Genomic DNA, 22,005 nt, shown 5'->3' on the forward strand with positions numbered 1-22,005 from the left:
TGCTAGCTTATTAGCCTGTAGCTTACTAGCTACTAGCCTCTATTAGCTTCTAACTTACTAGCTGCTAACCTCCAGTTTGTTAGCCTCTAACTCATTAGCTGCTACAGTAGCTCATTAGACACTGGCTGATTAGATGCTAGCTTATTAGCCTATAGCTTACTAGCTTCTAGCCTATAGCTTATTAGGTTTTAGCTTATTGTGGGGTAACATCCAGCTCATTAGCCTCTAGCTCATTAGATGCTAGCTTGTTAGCCTATAGCTCATTATCTGCTAGCTCATTAGACACTAGCCAATTAGATGCTAGCTTATTAGCCTGTAGTTTACAAACTTCTAGACTCTAGTTTACTAACTGCTAGCCTCTACCTCATTAGCTGCCAGCTTCTTAGCTTATAGCTCCATGTGTGCTATCCTCTCACTCATTAATTGCTAATTTATTAGCCTCTAGCTCACTAGCCTCTAGCACGTTGTTACGGTGAAATAGTGTGCCCCGATCAAGACCCTGCATGATGAGTTTGTTCTACACTTCAGATCTGTTACGCTGCCTTCAGGTCTGGTGACACAGATCTGTAGCAGTAGCAACATCTGACCTACAAACAGGAACAACAAAATAAACCGAGAGCCTACAAGGGCCGAACTAAGAAGAACCCTGCCTAGGCAGGAGATACGGCCAATCACACACTCTTAAAGGCAGCAGCACCAACATCACCAACACTGGCATCATCAACACCATCACTGCTTCTCTGCCAGGTTGGAAGTGAACACTCCAGCATCACCGACATCCACCGGTACAGTCACCCAGGTCCTATCAGTCAAGGAACATGAACATATGTGTTCGATGGCTGCTGGCCATCGTTCTGGGTAAACGAGTTGTGTTCTGGGTAAACGAGTTGTCGCTGGTTTCACAAACTTCTTTAAAGCCTGATTTAAGGTTCTGCGTTAAACCAACGCAGAGCCTACGCCGTTGCCGTGACGCCGTCATGAACCCTTCGGACTTCTCCGTCACTCCATTTCGCCGCAGTGCAATACCCCCCCAGAGCGCTAGGGGGTTGCATTCTTTTCCGGAGAAAAGAAAAGGCGATTCATGCTCGAAAACCCTCCAATGTGGCCGAATTACAACAATTTTATTGTTATCGTCGTCTATAGTTGATTCTTTGTTTAGCTTCCGGCTTTTCCGGTCACAGTGAACAATGGCGACCGAGAGAGAACCGGAACCGGTAATGCGTTGCTACCAAGCAAACCAATCACAGCCCTCTCGGTCTGCATCGCCTCCAAGCGTAGTTACATTTTTTGGGAGGTGCACGTCAGGCTACAGCGTAGGCTACGGAGAGCCTCCCGCGTAGTCGCGTACCCTACGGCGTAGGCTCTGCGTTGATTTAACGCAGAACCATAATTCAGCCTTAACTTGTGTCTACCACAGGTCCACCCTGTCTCATGTCAGCTGTCATCAGCCAAGTCCTACAAAAAGCAGAAATGTTTGACTACAGGTGTCGACAAGTGCGCCCCCGATGAAGACGAGTCGAGTCTAGACGTCCTGCTACGATCTCCATTCATCTTCAGGCTTGGGTCCACCTCTCCACATCTCTAAGCCCATGATTCCGCACCATTCCACACCCCCAAGCCTGCTATCAAATTCACAGATGAGACTATATTTGGACTCATCTCAAAAGGATGAGTCATCAGCTGCTCCGACCCTTCCCCTCGGGAACAATCGGTACCACACCAGACCAATAAACAAGACTGAGGACCAAACGCAGCCTGGACCTGCTCAACTTCTGCCCTCAGGGAGCTGGCTCTGGTCTATATTAGGGCTGCAACGATTCGTTGACATTTTCGACAACAATTGATAATCCAAATTGTCGACAGTGAATTCCATTGTCGACAGTTGTCGCCAGACGTGTTTTTCCAATGGAGTGAGGCATCTCACTTCAATACAATCTCTGCCGAGAGTCGCACATGCACGATAGCATCTCAGCAGCTGCGGGTCATAAAACTTCAGAAGTTTGGGAGCATTTTTACGGAGCCCTGGAGGTGACATGGAAATTATTATTGTTATCTCGTGCGCACGACTTTTTATCTTGCGCGTGCAACTTACTGTATCTCGTGCGCACGACTTATTATCTCATGCCATTCACTTCAACATATACAGCTATTGATGCCAAGCATTTATCTAGTCGTCGAAGTCCGATCTCGGGAAACTGGCTTCACAAACAACGTTTTAAAAGTGGAACTATTTCCAGAGGCGGAGTTGACACAAAGTGCTTCGACATTGTCACGTGAGCGTGCTGGACCAATCAGAGTGGCCGCTGGTCCAAGATCGCTGCCTACAGTGCTGATTTTATTTGTAGAAATAAGCTTTAAATTGCACTATAATGACTACAAACAATGTTATATGTAAACGAAAATGAATCTGAATTATAAACCTAAGAGACCTGCTGAAACAGTGATAATTCTGTCATTAGACAGAACATTAAACAGTGATGATTCTGTCATTAGAAATAGGGGGTTCTCCCTAATGATGGGAATATAATACCCATATGCTCAAAACCTATGTTAAACCTGCAATAATAACATGTTTTCTATTAAAATAGAAAATAGTTTCATCACAAATTTGTGCCGTATTTCTGAGCCTAATAATAAAAAATAAATAAATTAATTAATAAAAAGATAAAATATTAAAAAAAGAAAAAGATATATATATATATATATATATATATATATATATATATATATATATATAAATGAAATAAATATATCCATCCATTATCTATACCCGCTATATCCTTTGCATATATATATATATATATATATATATATATATATATAAATGAAATAAATATATCCATCCATTATCTATACCCGCTATATCCTTTGCAGGGTCACGGGGGTTTGCTGGAGTCTATCCCAGCTACTTTCAGGTGAGTCAGGTGTTCACCCCGGACAGATCACCAGTCCATCACAGGGCCACATAGATGCAAACAACCAGACATGCTCACACTCACACCTATGGGCAATTTAGAATCACCAATTAACAAATTCCTTTTGCGTGTTTAACAAACTTGGCATTAAACTTTCTGATTCTGATTCTGATAACCTAATACACATGTTTTTGGACTGTGGGAGGAAGCCGGAGTAACCGGAGGGAACCCACGCAAGCACGGGCAGAACATACAAACAAGAGTTGAACCAGGAACCTTCTTGCTGTGAGGCAACAGTGCTAACTACTAAGCCACTGTGCGGCCCCTAAAATAAATATGATATTATATACCGGTAAATAAAAATAAAACCAAGAAAAATAAAAACGGTCAAAATCATCCCCCCTGTAAAACTGCCATCCCCCCTTTCCATCCCTTATGTCATTTCATCAATGAATGTGGTTTTACTGCTATTTCAACATTTAGAGTCATCACCAGAAAAATAACTTATTTGACAATTTTCACCTGTTTCAAGTAAATTTTCACTTGAAATAAGTAGGAAAATCTGCCAGTGGGACAAGATTTATCTTCTCATTACAAGCAAAAAAATCTTGTTCCACTGGCAGATTTTTCTACTTATTTCAAGTGAAAATCTACTTGAAACTGGTGAAAATTGTTGTTTTTTCCAGTGATGAGTCTTGTTTTAAGTGTAATGAGATTTTTTTACTAAAATGAGACATTTTAACTAGAAATAAGACAAATATTGTTAAGATTTTGAGTTTTTGCAGTGATCCATTTTACTTATCCTGTGAAGGACAGAGCCATATTGATAAGTTCAGAAAACTGTTCTTTATTTTTGTGTTTTGATGTATTTGATGTAAGCCCAGTGGATATTTAAAGCTTACAGAAGGCTGCATTTAACTGCTGCTATGTCATTCCTGCAGTATTTCTGCAGGTGTTTTGGTCACTGCTAATTTGTTTGTAAAATTCAATAAAACAATTTTCTTTTTAAAAATCAGGATCATGGCCTAGTATTTAAATATATCACTTAATCATCTGCTGTTACCCACCGCCTAATTTACCTGACATCAGTTGAATAAGGGGAGTACCTGCACTTATTTTTGTTAAAGCTATATATATATATATATATATATATATATATATATATATATATTTGCCTTGCTGGTTTTTACTAGCATGGTATTAACCATTATTGTTATCGTATTTTATATACCAGTATTTTTTATTATTATTATTATTATTATTATTATTATATATACCAGCACTGTTTATAGTGTGTCATACTCTGATATTATTATTGTATTATTATTATTTCTATTGATGCCTCTTGTTTTGCACTATCCCCTTTGCTGCTGTACACTGCGAATTTCCCCGCTGTGGGACTAATAAAGGAATATCTTATCTTATCTTATTAATATATATGCAGACAAGTTAGAAAGTAATAAAGCCTGTATACTACAAAAATATAATAAAATCCTGTAATGAGGGCTTTTAGTTTTGGTGTCCACCCCAAGTGGAAGTGGCCCCATCTTTCCCCCTAGGAACCATGTTTGGAGGCGCCCCCGCTTCAGCGCCACCTGGTGGCTGTCGGTCAACGCACCTGTGTGTGACTAATTGATCACCAGTGTTGGGGTAGTTACTCAAAAAAAGTAATCCATTACATATTACTAGTTACTTTTAAAAAAAGTAATCAATTGCACTATTTAGTTACTGGTTGCTGAAAGTAACTAGTTACATTACTTTTGGATTACTCCGCAATATCACCTGAGCTGCACCATAACTCGATTGCCAATGAACAACATATACAGAAAATTAGAATATTGTGATTTTCTGTAATGCAATTACAAAAAACAAAAATGTCAATTTTTTTGATTCATTACAAATTCTGGATTGATTACAAATGCACTGAAATATTGCAAGCCTTTTATTATTTTAATATTGCTGATCATGGCTTACAGTTTAAGAAAACTCAAATATCCTATCTCAAAGAATTTGAATATTCTGGTAATCTTAAAGGGGACCTATTATGAAAAACACGTTTTTTCTTGTTTTAACATATATAAAGTGGTCTCCCATCACCCTGCCAGCACAGAAAAGATGATACCCCATGAAAATCTGCAAGGTCTGCTCTCCCCACCCTTACAGAATCCCCCAGTGTCATGTGGTTTCTGAGCCGTTTGGATTTGTGCATTTTCTTTACGTCACCAAAATGCAAACCACGCCCTCGGTCTCCTCCGCTGCTGAAACCACGCCCACAACCAGCTCAGCCGGCCGGGGCGTCCGCCATTGTTTACAAGCCGTGGCTGTTTGAACAGCGAGGGACAGTAAAAATGAGGTTTTGCATCGACATTTACCCTCATGAAAGGATCCGTTCCCACAGCACGGACCCGGCAACTGACACGAGTCAGCGGTAAGTTCCGTTTTTTTATGTCATTTATATTTGTCTATGAGTATGATCTTTGCATGGGCTAAGTATTTAGCTTAGCTCCGGAGCACCGGCGCCGCATCATGGATCTATAATAATAACGCCGCATACGGAGCTGCGGGGGCTGCTCACGGACCGGACCGTCGAGGAGCCCCAGGTTCGGAGTTCCGAACCCGGGGGCTCCGGGGGGCCGGAGCCGGCTCTCCCGGCTCCGGGGGAGAGCCGGCGGCTCTATCAGTACTGTAATACATTTTTCTTCTGTGGTTTCAGATCTTCCAAGCACCTGGAGCTGTTCACATTCAGAAGACGCGCGGTCCTTCCTTGAACCAGCAATAGTGCATACATTTTATTTATATATTTTAACAATAACGTTGCCATTTGTGAAAATTCAGGACTTGTGATTTCTTTACAGTTAACATGATTCATTTGTCTTGTAACATAAGAAATGAAATGATGAGGAATCGGAGTAAATAACCGTGGTGTACCTGTTAAGAATTAAATTAAATCTTCCTGTTTGAAGACGAGGTGACTAAAGGCTGATTTATGGTTCTGCGACACCAACGCAGAGCCTACGGCGTAAGGTACGCGTCGATTTAACGCAGAACCGTGGACACGCTTTGCTACGGAGCGACGCTTTGTCTCCTCCCCTCCTACACGTCATTCAAGCAGCCAATCAGCGCAGAGCCTCATTATCATAGCCCCCACCGCCCTGAAAATTAGCCACAGAAAAAGGCTTTATTATCTGTAAAACTAGAGACATGGCCCAGAGGCTGAATTTCTGATTTAGGTAGAAAAAACAAGCTTTGGATTGTTTTTAAGACATTCAAGGCCTGTTTAAAATATACATTAAATGCCATAATATGTCTCCTTTAATCTCAAACTGTAAACCATAATCAGCAATATTAAAATAATAAAAGGCTTGCAATATTTCAGTTGATTTGTAATGAATCCAGAATGTATGACATTTTTGTTTTTGTAATTGCATTACAGAAAATAAAGAACTTTATCACAATATTCTAATTTTCTGAGACAGTCCTGTATATGAAACATGTTTGGAGGCGCCCCCGCTTCAGCGCCCCCTGGTGGCCGTCGCTCAACGCACCTGTGTGTGACTAATTGATCACATGGTTTATCCCTGATCAGGTGTATTGATCACAGCCTGTTTAGTCCCTATGATGGAGGAGATCACAGAGACCCATTGATCCCCTGTATCAGACCTTATCGATCCCCCCCACTCACCCCAGCTGGCGGCCGTGCGGCCCAGCAGCTCGTGTGTGCGCGGGTTCCAGAACGCGTCTCCCCACTCGCCCTCCTCTTTGCGGTCCTCCTCCTTGGATCCGGACATGACGGCGAGGATGATGAGCACGAAGATGAAGGTGATGGAGGAGGAGGAGGTGTGTGTCCGTGCGTCAGCGCGCTCCCGCGGCTTAATCAGGCCAGGATCGATCCGAAGGGGATCGATGAAGAGGAGGATGATGATGGTGGTGGTGGTGGAGGAGGTGATGAAGACAGAGATGAGGACACTGCGGTAAACCCCGCGGGCTGACGTCACCGACACTTTATTCTGCTCAGCCAATCACAGAGCAGGACCCTGCGGTGGCCCCGCCCCCTGCATCAGTGCAGATATCATATTCCTACAGACGGGGGACACGTGACCATGAGACCACTCACGTGTCTGTCAGAGTGATATTAAAGGACTCATGTCGGGCATCAAGACAGAAACAGAGCAATATTTTATTTTATTTTTTTTTAATTTTTTTAACATTTTTTAACATCAAAATTAACATTATGGAAGAGTATTAGGGCCAGGCAGGAGAAAATTTAAATAATATTTAGAGGAAGATTTTTTTTTCATTGTGCACTTCGAGAAAAAAAGTCGAAATGTCGAGAAAAAAGTCGAAATGTTGAAAATTACGGAAGAGTATTAGGGCCATGGTGTAGAAAAAATATTTGAGAGGGGAAGATTTTTTTTATTCTGCACTTCGAGAAAAAAGTCGAAATGTCGTAATGTTAATGTTGAAATACAATTTCAAGAATAAAGTCAGAATTTCGTGAATAAAGTCGAAATTTAACCTTTTTTCTCAACATTTAAACTTTATTCACGAAATTTTTACTTTTTTCTCAACATTTCAACTTTTTTCTCGAAATTGTACTTCAACATTAATCTCGACATTTCGACTTTTTCTCAACATTTCAACTTTTTTCTCAACATTTCCACTTTTTTCTCGAAATTGCACTTCAACTTTATTCTCGACATTTGGCCTTTTTTCTCAACATTTTTACTTTTTTCTCCAAATTGTACTTCAACATTAATCCCGACATTTTGACTTTTTTCTCAACATTTCGACTTTTTTCTCAACATTTCGACTTTTTTCTCAAAATTTCGACTTTTTTTCTCGAAGTGCACGGAAGAGTATTAGGGCCAGGCAGGAGAAAAATGTAAATAATATTTTAGAGGAAGATTTTTTTTTTCATTGTGCACTTCAAGAAAAAAAGTCGAAATGTGGAGATTAATGTTGAAGTACAATTTCGAGAAAAAAGTCGAACATTAATCTCGACATTCTATTTTTTTCTTGAGATATTCCAATTTTTTTCTCAAAAAATGTCTTCAACATTAATCTCGACATTTCAACATTAATCTCAACATTTCAACCTTTTTCTCAACATTTCGACTTTTTTCTCGAAATTGTACTTCAACATTATTCTCGACATTTCTCTCTAAATTGTACTTCAACATTAATCCCGACATTTTGACTTTTTTCTCAACATTTCGACTTTTTTTCCTCGAAGTGCACGGAAGAGTATGAGGGCCAGGCAGGAGAAAAATAAAAATATTTTAGAGGAAGATTTTTTTTTTCATTGTGCACTTCGAGAAAAAAAGTCGAAATGTCGAGAAAAAAGTCGAAATGTCGAGATTAATGTTGAAATACAATTTCAAGAATAAAGTAACATTTTCGTGAATAAAGTCGAAATTTGGACTTTTTTATCAACATTTCAACTTTATTCACGAAATTTTGACTTTTTTTTCTCAACATTACGACTTTTTTCTCGAAATTGTACTTCAACTTTATTCTCGACATTTCGACTTTTTTTCTCGAAGTGCACGGAAGAGTATTAGGGCCAGGCAGGATAAAAATAAAAATAATATTTTAGAGGAAGATTTTTTTTTTCATTGTGCACTTCGAGAAAAAAAGTCGAAATGTCGAGATTAATGATGAAGTACAATTTAAAGAAAAAAGTAGAAATGTTGAGAAAAAAGTCATGTTTTTGGACTGTGGGAGGAAGCCGGAGTAACCGGAGGGAACCCACGCAAGCACGGGGAGAACATGCAAACTCCACACAAGGCCAGGGAGTTGAACCGGGGACCTTCTTGCTGTGAGGCAACAGTGCTAACCACCAAGCCACCGCGCTGCCCTCGTTGCGAAATTGACTTGGCTATTTCATATTTAATGCTAGTTAGACCTGAAGGGTAAATTTGTGACAATAACGAAGCCTAAAGCTGGAGATTGTAACGTTACAGCTCGGCCTAATGTTACTCCTTCCACGTCTGACGAGGCCAAAGTTTCATCAACCGTAAACACATGTAGCTAATAACCCAGTCAGGAATTGGTTAAAGTGATATAAGCAGAATAAAACACATTCAAAAGTTAGAAGCCAGGCTTAAAACTTGACACATTAAAAAAAAAAATGGAAAAAATAAGAATGACAAGCGGGGGTCCCTGCTCTGTTTTTCTCATCCAAGGGGTCCCTGGGCTACAAAAGGTTGAAGACCCCTGGTTTAGGGGGCTATTTATTTTTTTCAACTCTCACAAATTATTTTGGTTAAAATTGCCTTTATTTATTTTTAACTTGGAGGACCCCTGCAGTACCTCCCCGGTTGAAGACCCCTGCACTAAACTGACCAGTTGTCACTTTAGGAACTGCAGGTCTGGATCTGGACTCTGGTGGTCGGTAGAGGAACAGCAGGTCTGGATCTGGACTCTGGTGGTCGGTAGAGGAACAGCAGGTCTGGGCATAGACACTAGTTGCGGGTAGAGGACCTGTGGGTCTGGATCTGCACTTTGGTGGTAACAGGTTTCTTATTTCTATATTAACTCAACCTAAAAAAATGAATGTTGGTGATTGGTTTTTTATTAAACACTTCAGGGTTAATTGTACACAAAAGTTACATTGTTCATCTAGCTGCTAATGGTTTGGACACGTGACAGGATGTGGCCCCAGATCATGTTGCATTCCAATGTTGGACTGGAAAACCCAAATACTTTCATTCTGAACAGAAACACCCTCAGTCCGATAAGATAAAAACCAGTGTAGAGAAAGCGCAACCAGAGGATGGAGAACCCATGGACGGGGAGCTAAAATGATTTATTGAAACATCAATATATAAAACAGAACAAAACAAATATGTTGGAAGTCCCTTATTAAACGGAAACAGGTGGACACATTTGTTCAGTATGAACAAATGACAACGGAAGCTCCAACTGAGGTCCGAGTGAGTTCCAACTGAGCTCCAGATCTCTGATGATGCAGGATCCTAAAAGCTGACCGGTATCTGGTCGAAAGCAACGCAGCCTCCACCTTAATGTTCACGTCTTCGTGGTCCTCCTTGGACTTGAGGCACCACTGGTTCAGGATGGTGGTTTGGTGCGTTGAGGGGGTCACACGTCATTGAGACATGTTCTTAGCACCAGAACCTGGATCTACCTGCAGCTCCAGAAGGATTGGTTCAGGAAGTCCTCTCTAAGGCCCTGTTTCCACGTAGCAAAAACAGTGGTGTTTTCATGCGTTTTGGCCGTTTGTTTACACAAAAACGAAGCTCAAAGTCACCAAAAACGATCATTTCGGAAACCTCCGGCCAAAGTGGAGATTTGCAAAATCTCTATCTTCACGTTTGCTTGTAAACGGAGAGAAACAGACATTTAGGCTTCAGAACGTCACATTATGCGACAGAAACGTCACCAGCGTCACGAGTGCGACCTGTGTTTACAATTTGTATGGCCACAGTCAATATTTTCTTGTATTTTACCTGTTTTATATTCTAAAGTCACACTTAAAAGTAACTCCACTTCTCTGTCACTCCAAACGAAAGACTCTCGTTCCATCTTGGAAGTAACTGGAAGTTACTCGTGTCATTTGTTCACGTTTTTTTTCCAGAATTCCGATTGACTTTATGCTTCTCGTTACACTGCCCCCTGTAGGTTTGGCTGTTCATAGCACCGTAACAGCATATTTATGCGGATTCGTGTAAATGATGGTATTTTTCAAAACGTAGAGGGGGAAATATCCGTTTTTGTAAATACCTAGCTATGTGTAAACGTGACCTAAACCAAAAGACATAACACTGGAAGCAGCACCGAACCAGAATCAGATGCAGGTATAGGTCCAGTCCTGGCCTGAACAAACATCCCTTTTATTTTGGACACAACATCCACAGAATGATTTATACCAGATGTTTTGTTTGCTACCTGATCTCCAGTCAGGAGAACGTAGGACAGCGGGTCCACCGCTGTTGTTCAAAGTTCTTTAGAACTGGTCACGTCCATCTGACGTGGACCTGTTTGTATGACGTGGACCTTTTCCGTCAGAAGTGGACATGTCCAGAGTGTGGATCAGGAGGCGGTCCTCGTGGCAGTACATCCAAGAGCAGGTTCTGACCCAGTGTCCTGTTAACGGGGTAGTTCTGGACCAGAGCATCTTCAGTCCATTCAGTTCTGGTTAACAACTGGGCCATCTGGGGCCCGGAGCCTCGGGGCAGGAGCGGGTACGGAGTGATGCCAGGTTCCCGCTCCGGCAGCACGTGTCCTGGACCTCGCAGTGGCCCGTCAGGTCCGTAAAGTGAGGCTGCAAGTATGGAGGAGTCCTGGTCCAGGGCGTGCAGAGGCTGGGTCTGCTGGTCCATTTGGTACAGCTGCTTCTTGTGGTCTTGACTCTGGTCCTGGCCGTCCGGTCTGGCGTGGCACAGCTGCTTCTTGTGGATGTTCAGGTGGTGCTGGTGGTCTAGCTGGCTGTGGTCATCCTGTTTCTTCTGGTTCTGAATACTGTTGTGGGCCTGGTGGTTGATCTGGAGGAGGTACTGTGGTCTCTTCTGGTTCTGAGGATTGTCCTGGTCCTGCTCAACCATCAGATCCTTTTTCAGCTGGTCCATCGGAGCCTGGCACAGCTGCTGCTTCCTTTGGTTGTGAATTTGGTCTTGGAGTTCCTGGTTCTCCTCTAGGTCCATCTGGGCATGGAACTGCTGCTTCTTTTGACTCTGGATCTGGTTATGGATCTGGTTCTTAATGTCTTTCCAGTGTCGTCCTCTGAGAACCGGCTCCAGGTCGAGACAGCGCTGACAGACCTCCTTCCCCGGTACTGACTGGACCAGCACGTGGACTCCCAGCTGTCTCCATATGGCCTCCTTCTCTGTGGTGGACCAAGGGCGCCGGCGGACTTTCCTGGGACCCATGGGAACTGGAAAACCCAAAAGACAGACAGTTTCTTAATGAGGTCTGTTAGACAGATGGTATCAGCTTTGGGTACTAGGGCTGCAACGATTCATCAACATTGTCGACAAAAATCAATAATCAAAATAGTCAACGAGGAATTCCATTGTTGACAGTTGTTGCCCGACCTGTTTTTCCAATGGAGTGAGGCATCTCACTTCAATACAATCTCTGCTGAGAGTCGCGCATGCACGATAGCGTCTCTGCCGAGCGGTAGCGGGTAAAACAAAAAAATGGCGTCCTGTACAGCAGCTGCACGTAATAAAACTTCAAAAGTTTGGGAGCATTTTAGCCTCGATACGGCAAATAAAAAGATTACTTGCGAGGTTTGCAGAGCCAACCTTGCTTATCACCGGAGCACGTCAGTAATGCACGAGAATTTGAAAAGAAAGCACGTCGGAGTGTTGAACGAAACGGACTCGCATTGGTAAGATATTAAGCTTATTTTGGCTTTAAAAGACAGCTTTAATGTTATGCCTGACTGTGCCTGACAAAAGTATTTTAAATTAATCTTGGAAGAGAGACGCAGGGGATTGGGATCGCAGTCGGTCAGCAACATTCTCTCCCTCCACAGCAATGTAATGGCCAAGCGATTCATTTGTTAAATCAATTTGTTTCATTTGTTAACTTTGTTTATTTCAAGTTATTTATTAGTATTATTCTAGCCACTCACAACTACTCTCGTTGCTATAACCTCAATCACATAATTGATGCGTGAAAGGCGAAAAAGCTTGTGTGATGATGACAATGATGGATTTGCATCTAACTTTCAGTCAGGTGCCTATGAACTGTCAATTATCCATCGAGCTCCACAATGATCATGTTAACATTAAATCAGAGAGATTTGTCTGGACCTTTCTCTTGCGGGACGGGAGAAGACACTAAATCAATGCATCTCTATTATCGTGCGGCATGAATTCTCAGAGTTTTGCGGATGCGGGGGGGAGCAGGATGAAGAAAACAGTCCTGCTATATCAGGGCTCTAGTGCCCATCATTCTTGTGTTTATTATAATTTGCCACATAATTAAAGCAACCTCATACTAAATTAAAAAAAAACAACTAATTATCTGATTAGTCGACTAATCGTTTCAATAGTCGGTGACTAGTTGACTATTAAAATAGTTGTTAGTTGCAGCCCTATTGGGTACTGGACCATGAGGACCCACCTGGGACAGGAGTCTGCAGTCTGGACTCTGGAGGAGGGAACTCAGCGAGAGAGCTCAGCTGTCTGTCACCATCCTTGGACAGAACTGCAGAGACAGACAACACAGACAGACGGGTGAACATCACAGGGTCCATGCTTTACTGTAGCTCCTTAAAGCTAAAACCACAAAAGGTCTCAGAGGGGACTCCTAATGCGAATGGCCCATTCATATACTATTAGATTATCTTTCCATTCACGATAGGAGTCTACAGACTTACAAGAGTACCACTTCCTTTCCATTTTACGTACCGGTACTTTGTTTCAACACGCGGATAACTGAATTATACCAGGGAGTTAAGCTCCTATGGTTAGAAACTCTCCTTCTCAAAATAGCAACTGCATCTAAAGCTGAGTGCAGCAAATCAGCAGTGTTACTAGCAAGGAAATCAACATCTGCAGAGATAGAACCGAGGTCAATGGCCTCGATTACTTCACTATTACATTCCACTGTCGTAAGACGAGTGATGGTCTCCCTAAATTTAACAGCTTCATCGGACAAGCTAAAATAATACCCCCTATTTGGCACTTTAAAGGTATAGTCTGTTATCGTATTCAAAAACATTTATTGTTATACTGGGTGAAATGGTCCTTCCATCCTGAGAGTAGCCAGTGAATAATGTGTTCAGAAAAAGGAAAGAAAAAAATCTGACCTCTCTGACAGCTTTAATCCTGTAAAAACTCTGATCAATCTGACCAGAGGATTGGCAGGGGGGAGGAACCAATCAGATGCCTTAATTTTTTTATATTTATAAAAAAATAAATTATAAAAAAAATAAAGGATCCCCATAACTTTGATTGGGGGGGCAGGATGCACATTTGGTTGGGCACAGCCCACCCCTGCCCCCCCCCCTAAAACCGGCCTTGCTTACAGGTGAATGAGACATGGGGTAGTTTTGTTGAAAATGTGCTGTCCAAAATGTCCTGGAAAACTCGACTCCTGCAAATGTGCGTTCCCCAAAGTTTGTGGGGGCGTGGCTTTGGACGGAGCGCTGACGGGAGGGGGTGGGGCTTAGAGGAGGTGCCACTTTCAAATCTTGCTAGCTCTCCAAAATCAGGGACTATACCTTTAAGGTCGACAATGTTAAATTCAAACGTTATTGAATAGTGGTCGGATATACTTGCTGACATCCTGGCCTGCCCTCCCCCTCCCCCCCCCACCTTCACCCTCACCCTCTGACCACCTCAGTGTCTGCTGTCTACATCTGTTTATATAATCATCCCTATAGTGCACCAGTTAGCCATTGTGTCTGTGTCTCTCCTTTCTCTATTCTTCATTCTATCTGTCTGTTTTCTCTTTTCCTGCTCTGTCCAGCTGATCTTCAGCAGGAGATCCCCCCCTTATGATCCAGGTCCTGGTCCAGGTTTCTTCCCTCCTAAAGGGGAGTTTTTCTTGCCACTGTTTGGCCTAAGGATTTTTTCCCACTAGAGGTGTTTTCACCTGCCATTGTTTATGTTATGTTTCTGTAATAATTGCTCGGGGGTCATGTTCTGGGTCTCTGGATCTCCAAAGGGCTTATGTCTCAGCCCTAAACTCTTCACCTTGTACACCAGCAACTGTGTCTCCACCTGGGACAACACCGTCATCATCAAGTACGAGGATGACACAACCATCTTGGGTCTGATCAAAGGTGGGGACAGGTCGGGGTGCAGGGGTCTGATCAAGAACATGCTTGCTTACGGTGAGGAGAATGACCTTCTCCTCAACGTAAACAAAACCAAAGAACTTATATTGGACTTTAGGAAGAAAGCCCCCCCTCTGCAGCCCGTTAACATCAGGGGTCGTAGGTGGAGTAAGTGGTCAGCTACAGGTTCTTTGGTCTTCACCTAGCAGCAAATCTAAGCTGGTCTGCAAACACCACTGCCACGGTGAAAACAGCCCAGCAGCGGCTGCACTTCATCAGACAGCTCAGGAAGGCTGGCCTGAGGCCCCACCCCCCCCACCCAAGCAGACAAAGGTTTGGTGGAAAGCACCCTCACAACGGGTATCACTGTTTGGTACGGAAATACCACCCAGACAGAGAGGAGGGCTCTTCAGAGGGCAATCAAGACTGCAGAGAGGATCATAAAAACAAAACTTCCCTCTATGGACACCATTTACACACAAGGCTGCACAAAGACGGCACATAGCATCATCAGAGACACACATCACCCAGCACACAACCTCCTCAAACATAAACACTCCACATACGGCCTTAGACAGAGCAGAACGGACAGTATTATCACACCGAAGACACGCTTTTACAACAGTTCCTTCCCTGCTGCAGTGAGACTGAGAGCAAAAGCAAAGTACCGTCAGTCCTCTTGACCAACCTACCTCTGTTTATTGACAATCAACCAACCTGTTTTAGGTTAGTGTTTACTCCTTCTCATGTTTGTACTACTGAGTGTTTTCCGCACAAGAATTCCTACGTACTTTAACAAATGTACAAATGGCAAATAAACTTTATCTTATCTTCTCTGATTTCCAGCTCGGGAGTTTCAGACTAAGCGTGAGGCTTTTGAAAGTTTTATAAGGTTTAGATTTTATTTGGAGACCGGAGTTATAGATTGCCGCTACTCCTCCACCTCGGCCCGTGCTTCAGGGAATATGATGATTAAAGTAGATGGTGTAGTAGATGATGGTGTAGGTGGTGGTTTAGATGGTGTAGCTGGTGTTTCAATTAAAAACTCACTGATTCAACAGTCAAAGAACAAAAAATAAATCATCTTCTCTTCCTATAATTCGCTTGATCTCAGATTTGGTTTGTGGTCAGTTGTTACAATCTGTGGAGTCTAAGTTATAAACAAGTAACAGACTAGTTCAATTAAAATACATTTTATTTATTCAGTGTCTACTACAACACTAATTGTCTCTAAGCGCAAGTGCCGGTAGCAGCTACATATTTAATGTTCACTCGGCTTTTGACGTTGAACTGGCTTTAGTTTAGGTGGAAATGGTCTTCAGCAGATTTAAGCTTAGATTTGTCCAGTTTATTTACTTTTCTGCATGTAAATAGTGTATCATGCTTTGTGAGATAAAAATCCTCACCATCTGGTACTGGGTTCTTCTCATTTCCGGACTGGACCAGCTGCTTCTTCAGTTGAGGTCCTCCATCTGGAGCAGCTGCAGAAACAAAATATCTGATCATCTGACCAGGTCCAACAAAGAAGCGGTGGTGAAGTTCTATACTGACCTTCAGGATCAGGTCTCACCTGTTTCTGGGTCATGATCAGGGTTCTGCAGCCCCAGATTGTCCCACTGCCTCCCCAGCAGGTGGTAGAAGTCGGTGGTCTTGGCTGCTGCTTCCCAGTCTCCTTGCTGCAGACTCTCTGCCATGGCAATCTCGCAGATTGTCTTCAGCGTGGTCTTCAAAGCCATGGGAGGGCGGCTCCACCGATACCCTGCTGCTTTTCTGGCGGCAGACAGCGCGAAGCTCAGGCGGCCTGGAGCCAGGAGGTCGTGAAGGGTTTGGATGTCGGAGTCCAGAGACTTGGCGGCCAGGAGCAACCTGCCGAGCTCCCTGAGCTTCTGGCTGACGTAGTCGTACCTCCTCTGGCTGTTGTCCTGGTTCCCCATCAGCTTGTTTCCGTATTTACATATCAGCCAATCAGATTTGACCTAGACAGAAACAGGGTCAAGGAATGGACATGTGACCAGCTTGATTAAAGTTTATTATCAACTTAAATGGCCAGTTGTGGAACTGTGGTGAGGCTCAGTTCTCGGGGGAGCAGACGGACGAGGACATCGGTAGTGAAGAGCATCAAAAAGTTCTCAAGCAATAGATACCTGATTACTTTTCCAACTAAACTCCTTGCAAGTGATAAATACCTGTCAAACAGAGAATCACTAGTGGCTCAACAAATTCATGCAGATTCACCAGCGGAACCCTAAATGAGATAGATTCACTAGATTTATATCCCGCTTTTCTTGACACGCAAAGCGCTCTCAATGGTTCCATTATTCCTTCACTCCTCATTCATACTTGGTGGTGGTAAACTACATGCCCCGGGGCAGGCTGACGGAAACGTGGCTGACAAACTGCACCAATGGGTGCACCACCCATGACTGGAGGAGTGGGGTTTGAACCACCAATCCTTTGATCATTGGACGACCCGCTGTACCACCTGAGCCGCTGCCGCCCCCGACTAGACAGTGCTAGTACTTACTAGTACTTCAGGTAATAAGAGAATGTCAGTTGGTACTTCAGGTAATATAAGTAGGTTTACTGATAGTGTTAAGGCTGAATTATGGTTCTGCGTCAAAACGACGCCGTGTCTACGGCGTGTGGTTTTTGTACACGCAGAGGACACGCCGTCACATGCGCCGTCAGTGACGTGCACCTCCCGAAAATTGTAACTACGCGTCGAGGAGACGCCGACCACACGCAGACAGAGAGGGCTGTGATTGGTTCGTTTGAAAGCAAAGCATTTCCGGTTTCCGGTTTGAATCAGTAGTGAACTTCCAGGGCTCTTTTCTTCGTTTATATGTGATTTTTTTTGTTTTTGTTTTTTGCACAATAGTTGTCCTTATCTCTTTGATTTACTGTGACCGGAAAAAGTCGGATAAACCATTCAGAAAAAGATCGCTAACTAGTGGCCGCGGGGGGTACTGCACCGCGACCAAATGGAGAGACGGAGAAGTCTGAACAGTTCGTGATGGCGTCACGGGTGCGCCGTGTGCTCTGCGTGTGTGTGACGCAGAACCATACTCAGCCCTTTAAGGGAGGACAGCTAGTTTGGATTGTTTTTAAGCTTATTTTAGAAAAAGTAATTTGTAAAGTAAAAGTTGTCAGACAAAGCTCAGACTCAAACCGAAGCCTTTGGTTTTTCTGGTGAAACAGATGAAAGTCAAATCACCTGCAGTGCTCGTGGGTTGTTTGTGGGGGTGGAATGTTTGATTTGTGTTAATATTAATTTCCTCGTTGTTCATGAACCGGCAGAACGTCATCAGTCACTGACAATAAAAAATACCTGGTCTGTTATGTTGTTTCACGGAGGACATACAGGTGGACAAAACTAGAGATGCACCGATCAGGATTTTGAGGGCCGATCACCGATAACCGATCTCCAAAATCAGTATCTGCCGATCCCGATATTGCTAATCACCGATCACAGCGTGAAATCCATAAATTCGTCAATATTGTTGTCTCATGTACACAATGCTGAAATTGTATTATTATGTATTAAAATTAGGAGAAGAGAAAGTATCATGAATTGTCTGGTTAATTGCAGGCTGAGGCAATGAGCAATATTTCCCTCTAGAGACTCTTAGAGATGATTTAGACTCGGCTTACAAAGAGTAAGTGTAGCTTACTAGCTTAAGCTTTTATGTGCACCAACACAGAAACAGCAGACATGTCACTCTCTGAAAGTTGATACAAGTTGTAAACTATAAACCTTAGTTTTCCTGTGGAAAGAGGAATTAAATCTTAAAATAAAAATTAATTATGAATTATTAAGCTGCGTGAAAGCTATAGCGGTAGCATCTGCCGCGCATGAGGAAACTCTTCACACTAGAACTCCAGATGTCACTTGTGAAGCGGACTGACATGACTGTCGTCCTGCGTAAGACTTTGGACTGTATATAGTTTGGTAAAACTCCGGCGGACATTCATCAGTGAAATATTTATGACGTGGCAGCGCACACCGGGGATCCAAGCAGCTAACGACGTGTTTAAACTCGATGTCTTCTACAAGAGAAAGCGGCTGATGAGCAAAGCATATGAATTCATCACCTTACGATGTAGTTCCTTATTGTTCTGCTGTCATTTATAGGTCTCTGTTACGTTCAGCGGAGTTAGCGGTGTTGATCCTTTTCTTTCTCTGCCTTAAGGCTGAAATATGCTTCTGCGTCACACCAACGCAGAGCACACGCCGCAGCCGTGACGCCGTGCTGAACCCTTCAGACTTCTCCGTCACTCCATTTGATCGCGGTGCAGTACCCCCCGCGGCCACTAGTTAGCGATCTTTTTCTGAATGGTTTATCCGACTTTTTCCGGTCACAGTAAATCAAAGAAATAAGGACAACTATTGTGCAAAAAACCAAAACAAAAAAAAAAAATCACATATAAACGAAGAAAAGAGCCCTGGAAGTTCACTACTGCTTCAAACCGGAAACCGGAAATGCTTCGCTTTCAAACGAACCAATCACAGCCCTCTCTGTCTGCGTGTGGTCTGCGTCTCCTCGACGCGTAGTTACAATTTTCAGGAGGTGCACGTCATTGACGGCGCAGGTGACGGCGTGTCCTCTGCGTCAATCCAAACCACACGCCGTAGGCACGGCGCCATTTTGACGCAGAAGCATAATTCAGCCTTTAGAGGCAGCCAACTTCGTGTGAAAAACTTCCAAATTCTTATCAGCTTCATTGTGTTGAAATTCTTTTGTAACATTCCTCCTCATGGTTTCTCCTTTGTTGTCCTTTTCAGACATTGTAAAACTCCCACACCGGCGATACCGGCCACGCCTCCTTAGGAGATCTGGGTCTACGGTGTGGGAACTCATGCGTGGGCAGTGGTTTGTTGTTGTAAACGTCATCAGATCGGCTTTGAACTATTATTTTCCGATCTCCGATCAAAACCGATAGGGGCATTATCAGGCCGATACCGATCAGTTGCCGATCGATCGGTGCATCTCTAGACAAAACAACATATAGTGGACAGACTGGAGGACATACGGGTGAACTCGAACCTCATAAGACACGTTGTCCTGGTTCATGCGGTGCAAGATTTCACTGCAGCTCTCCGAGGCGCCGCTGGAGATGGGCAGGAGGCGGGACGCTGCTGCCTGGACTCGGATCCGCTTCCTGGTGCGGTACACGGCGGAGTCAGAGGTTTGGTTCTGGTCCACGCTGCAGGGTCGTGTCGTGTCTCCGGCGGGGTCTGCGGGCGTCTCCTTTGTGGCCCGGTCGGCCGCCGGGTCACACGCAGCCTCACCTGCGGGGTCATAAGTGGCGTGGGCCGGCTCTTTCTTGGAGGCGGGATGATGGGAGGGGTCGGCGGACAGCTTCTTACGACAGCACACCTGATGCTTCCAGAGGTCGGCCCGGAGGAAGAAGCCGAGGCAGAGCGGGCAGGGCAGGTAGTTCCTGGCATCCACCTCCTCCGAGGGCTGACGCCACGGGACGATCTCGCCGCTGCCTTGACGGATCACCTGATGGACAGACACAGGAAGTCAGGCAGAGGCCGCCGCGCACAGCTGAACACAGACTAGTGATGCACCGAATGTTCGGTAACCGAAATTGTTCGGCCGAAAATAGCAAAAAAACACTTTCGGTGTTCGGTGGAATGAGTGGGGAAAAAAAATGAACAATTAATAACGGCGTGTGATGATGACGCAATCAAACAGCGTGGAGTGAGGGGCGTGCGGTGTTAAACGCAGCAAACATGTCAGCATGTCAGATCATTACTTGGATGTGGGGAAAAAGCAGAAGACATGAGAAATGATCCAGGCTGAGTTGGATTTGGGAAAGCCGCTTGGTGATGGAGACGGTCACGGGACGCACAGCAGAGAAAAGGGCCCGAACTACCGATGCGGTGGAGAACCTTTACTGTCTGATATAATTGACGAGATCCTCCAAGAAAATAACCCAGATGCCAGGCAGAGGACAAGCGCAGCCACTCAACAGTTAGATGGTTATCGTTCAGAAATCCCCATGCCCAGGAGCGATAACCCTCTCGCATATTGGAGGACCAATCAAGGCCGCTTTCCTGACTTGGCAAAGATGGCACGCAGATAATAATAATAATAATAATAAGCTGTATTTAACATAAAAGCAATAAAACAAATAAAAGCACTGAAGAGTGCATAAGAGAAATGGAGATATGATACAATAATATAAATCAGGGTTCCTACACATTTTTCAAGGTCAAATTCAAGCACTTTTCAAGCACTTTCAAGGGTCGTTTTCAAAATCTTCAAGCACCTTATCACTGGGGTCAAATATCTACAGGAATATATATACTTGTAGTGGCCACTCACTAGCAGGACACTGTTTAGTTTCAGTGGGTTAGAATTCACAAGAATCTAGCCGTTATTAATGATGGCGATGACTTTTCAGTTAGTGTTCTGTTACTGTTGGTTACGAGCTGTTGAAACGAGAGACTGAAATAAACACAAGTTTTTCCTTCGTCCACAAAAAGCGTTCTTCAGCTCTTTTGTTCCCAAACTACTACCGGTACATACTCATAATTATTTTTTCCGGTTTTTATTGCAATTATATACATTGTATCGTGCTGCAAACATCTAGTTATGTTTCATCTTACTGATTTTATTTCTCCTTGTAATAACTAAACTATACAGCCTGATCCCAATTTTGTGAAAGACACAGAGTTATAATTTCAAGCACTTAACTAAAATTCAAGCACTTTTCAGGCCTTTTAAAACACAACATTGAAATTCAAGCACTTTCAAGGATTTCACGCACCCGTACGTTCCCTAATAAATAATTAGGTAGACTACTTGTATGGGAAAGGGATTGAGATTTTTTGATTTATGCAATGGTGAAAAAATTGGCAAAATAAATGAAAAACTGCAAAGAACCATTGTTCGGTATGTTATTTGGTATTCGGCCAAGTGTTTATTATTATTTTCGGTTTCGGCCACAAATTTTCATTTCGGTGCATCACTAACACAGACGGTGGAGGAAAGGCACCTCGATGTTGTGTAAGTAGTTGCCCCTGCAGCGCAGGTGTTCCAGCAGCAGGTGCCGCTCCTTGGAGCCCGTGGGCAGCGCGCTGGCTGCCGTCACTTCCTGTTCGTCAGCATGCTTCCTCAGCAGGTGGCGAGCGATCTTCACCTGTGGTCGACGGCAGAACACGCAGTAATGTTTCTTATCCCAGCGCCGCTTACCCCCGCTCCAGATCCTCTTCACCGTCACACCTTCCTTCTTCTCCTCTTGGCCCCGCCTTTTCTGCTTCTGACCCCGCCTCTTCTCACTCAGCCCCCGCCGTTTCTCGGCGACGCCTCTCCTCTTTCCCTTCTG

At 43.7% G+C, this 22,005-nt stretch overlaps 2 protein-coding genes across 2 annotated transcripts in view; both read right to left on the minus strand.

Annotated features, from left to right (window-relative positions):
* Positions 1-6,905, minus strand: part of LOC133420416 (sodium/potassium-transporting ATPase subunit beta-2-like) — a 32,570-nt gene extending 25,665 nt beyond the window's left edge. The window contains exon 1 of the mRNA XM_061710110.1: positions 6,598-6,905. Within this exon, the coding sequence (XP_061566094.1) occupies positions 6,598-6,703 (106 nt within the window). The 5' untranslated portion in view covers positions 6,704-6,905. The remainder of the gene's footprint in view (positions 1-6,597) is intronic.
* A 2,799-nt stretch (positions 6,906-9,704) lies between these two features.
* Positions 9,705-20,704, minus strand: LOC133420446 (uncharacterized). Its single transcript, XM_061710139.1, has 6 exons — positions 20,681-20,704; positions 19,713-20,174; positions 16,238-16,643; positions 16,074-16,148; positions 13,008-13,091; positions 9,705-11,808 (listed from the first exon to the last, which is right to left on the minus strand). Exons 1-6 carry the CDS (start codon positions 20,702-20,704, stop codon positions 10,940-10,942), a joined length of 1,920 nt encoding a protein of 639 aa, XP_061566123.1. The 3' UTR covers positions 9,705-10,939.
* Between the last annotated feature and the right edge of the window lie 1,301 nt (positions 20,705-22,005).

Source organism: Cololabis saira, chromosome 20, assembly GCF_033807715.1.
Source record: "Cololabis saira isolate AMF1-May2022 chromosome 20, fColSai1.1, whole genome shotgun sequence".
NCBI classification, from domain to species: domain Eukaryota; kingdom Metazoa; phylum Chordata; class Actinopteri; order Beloniformes; family Belonidae; genus Cololabis; species Cololabis saira.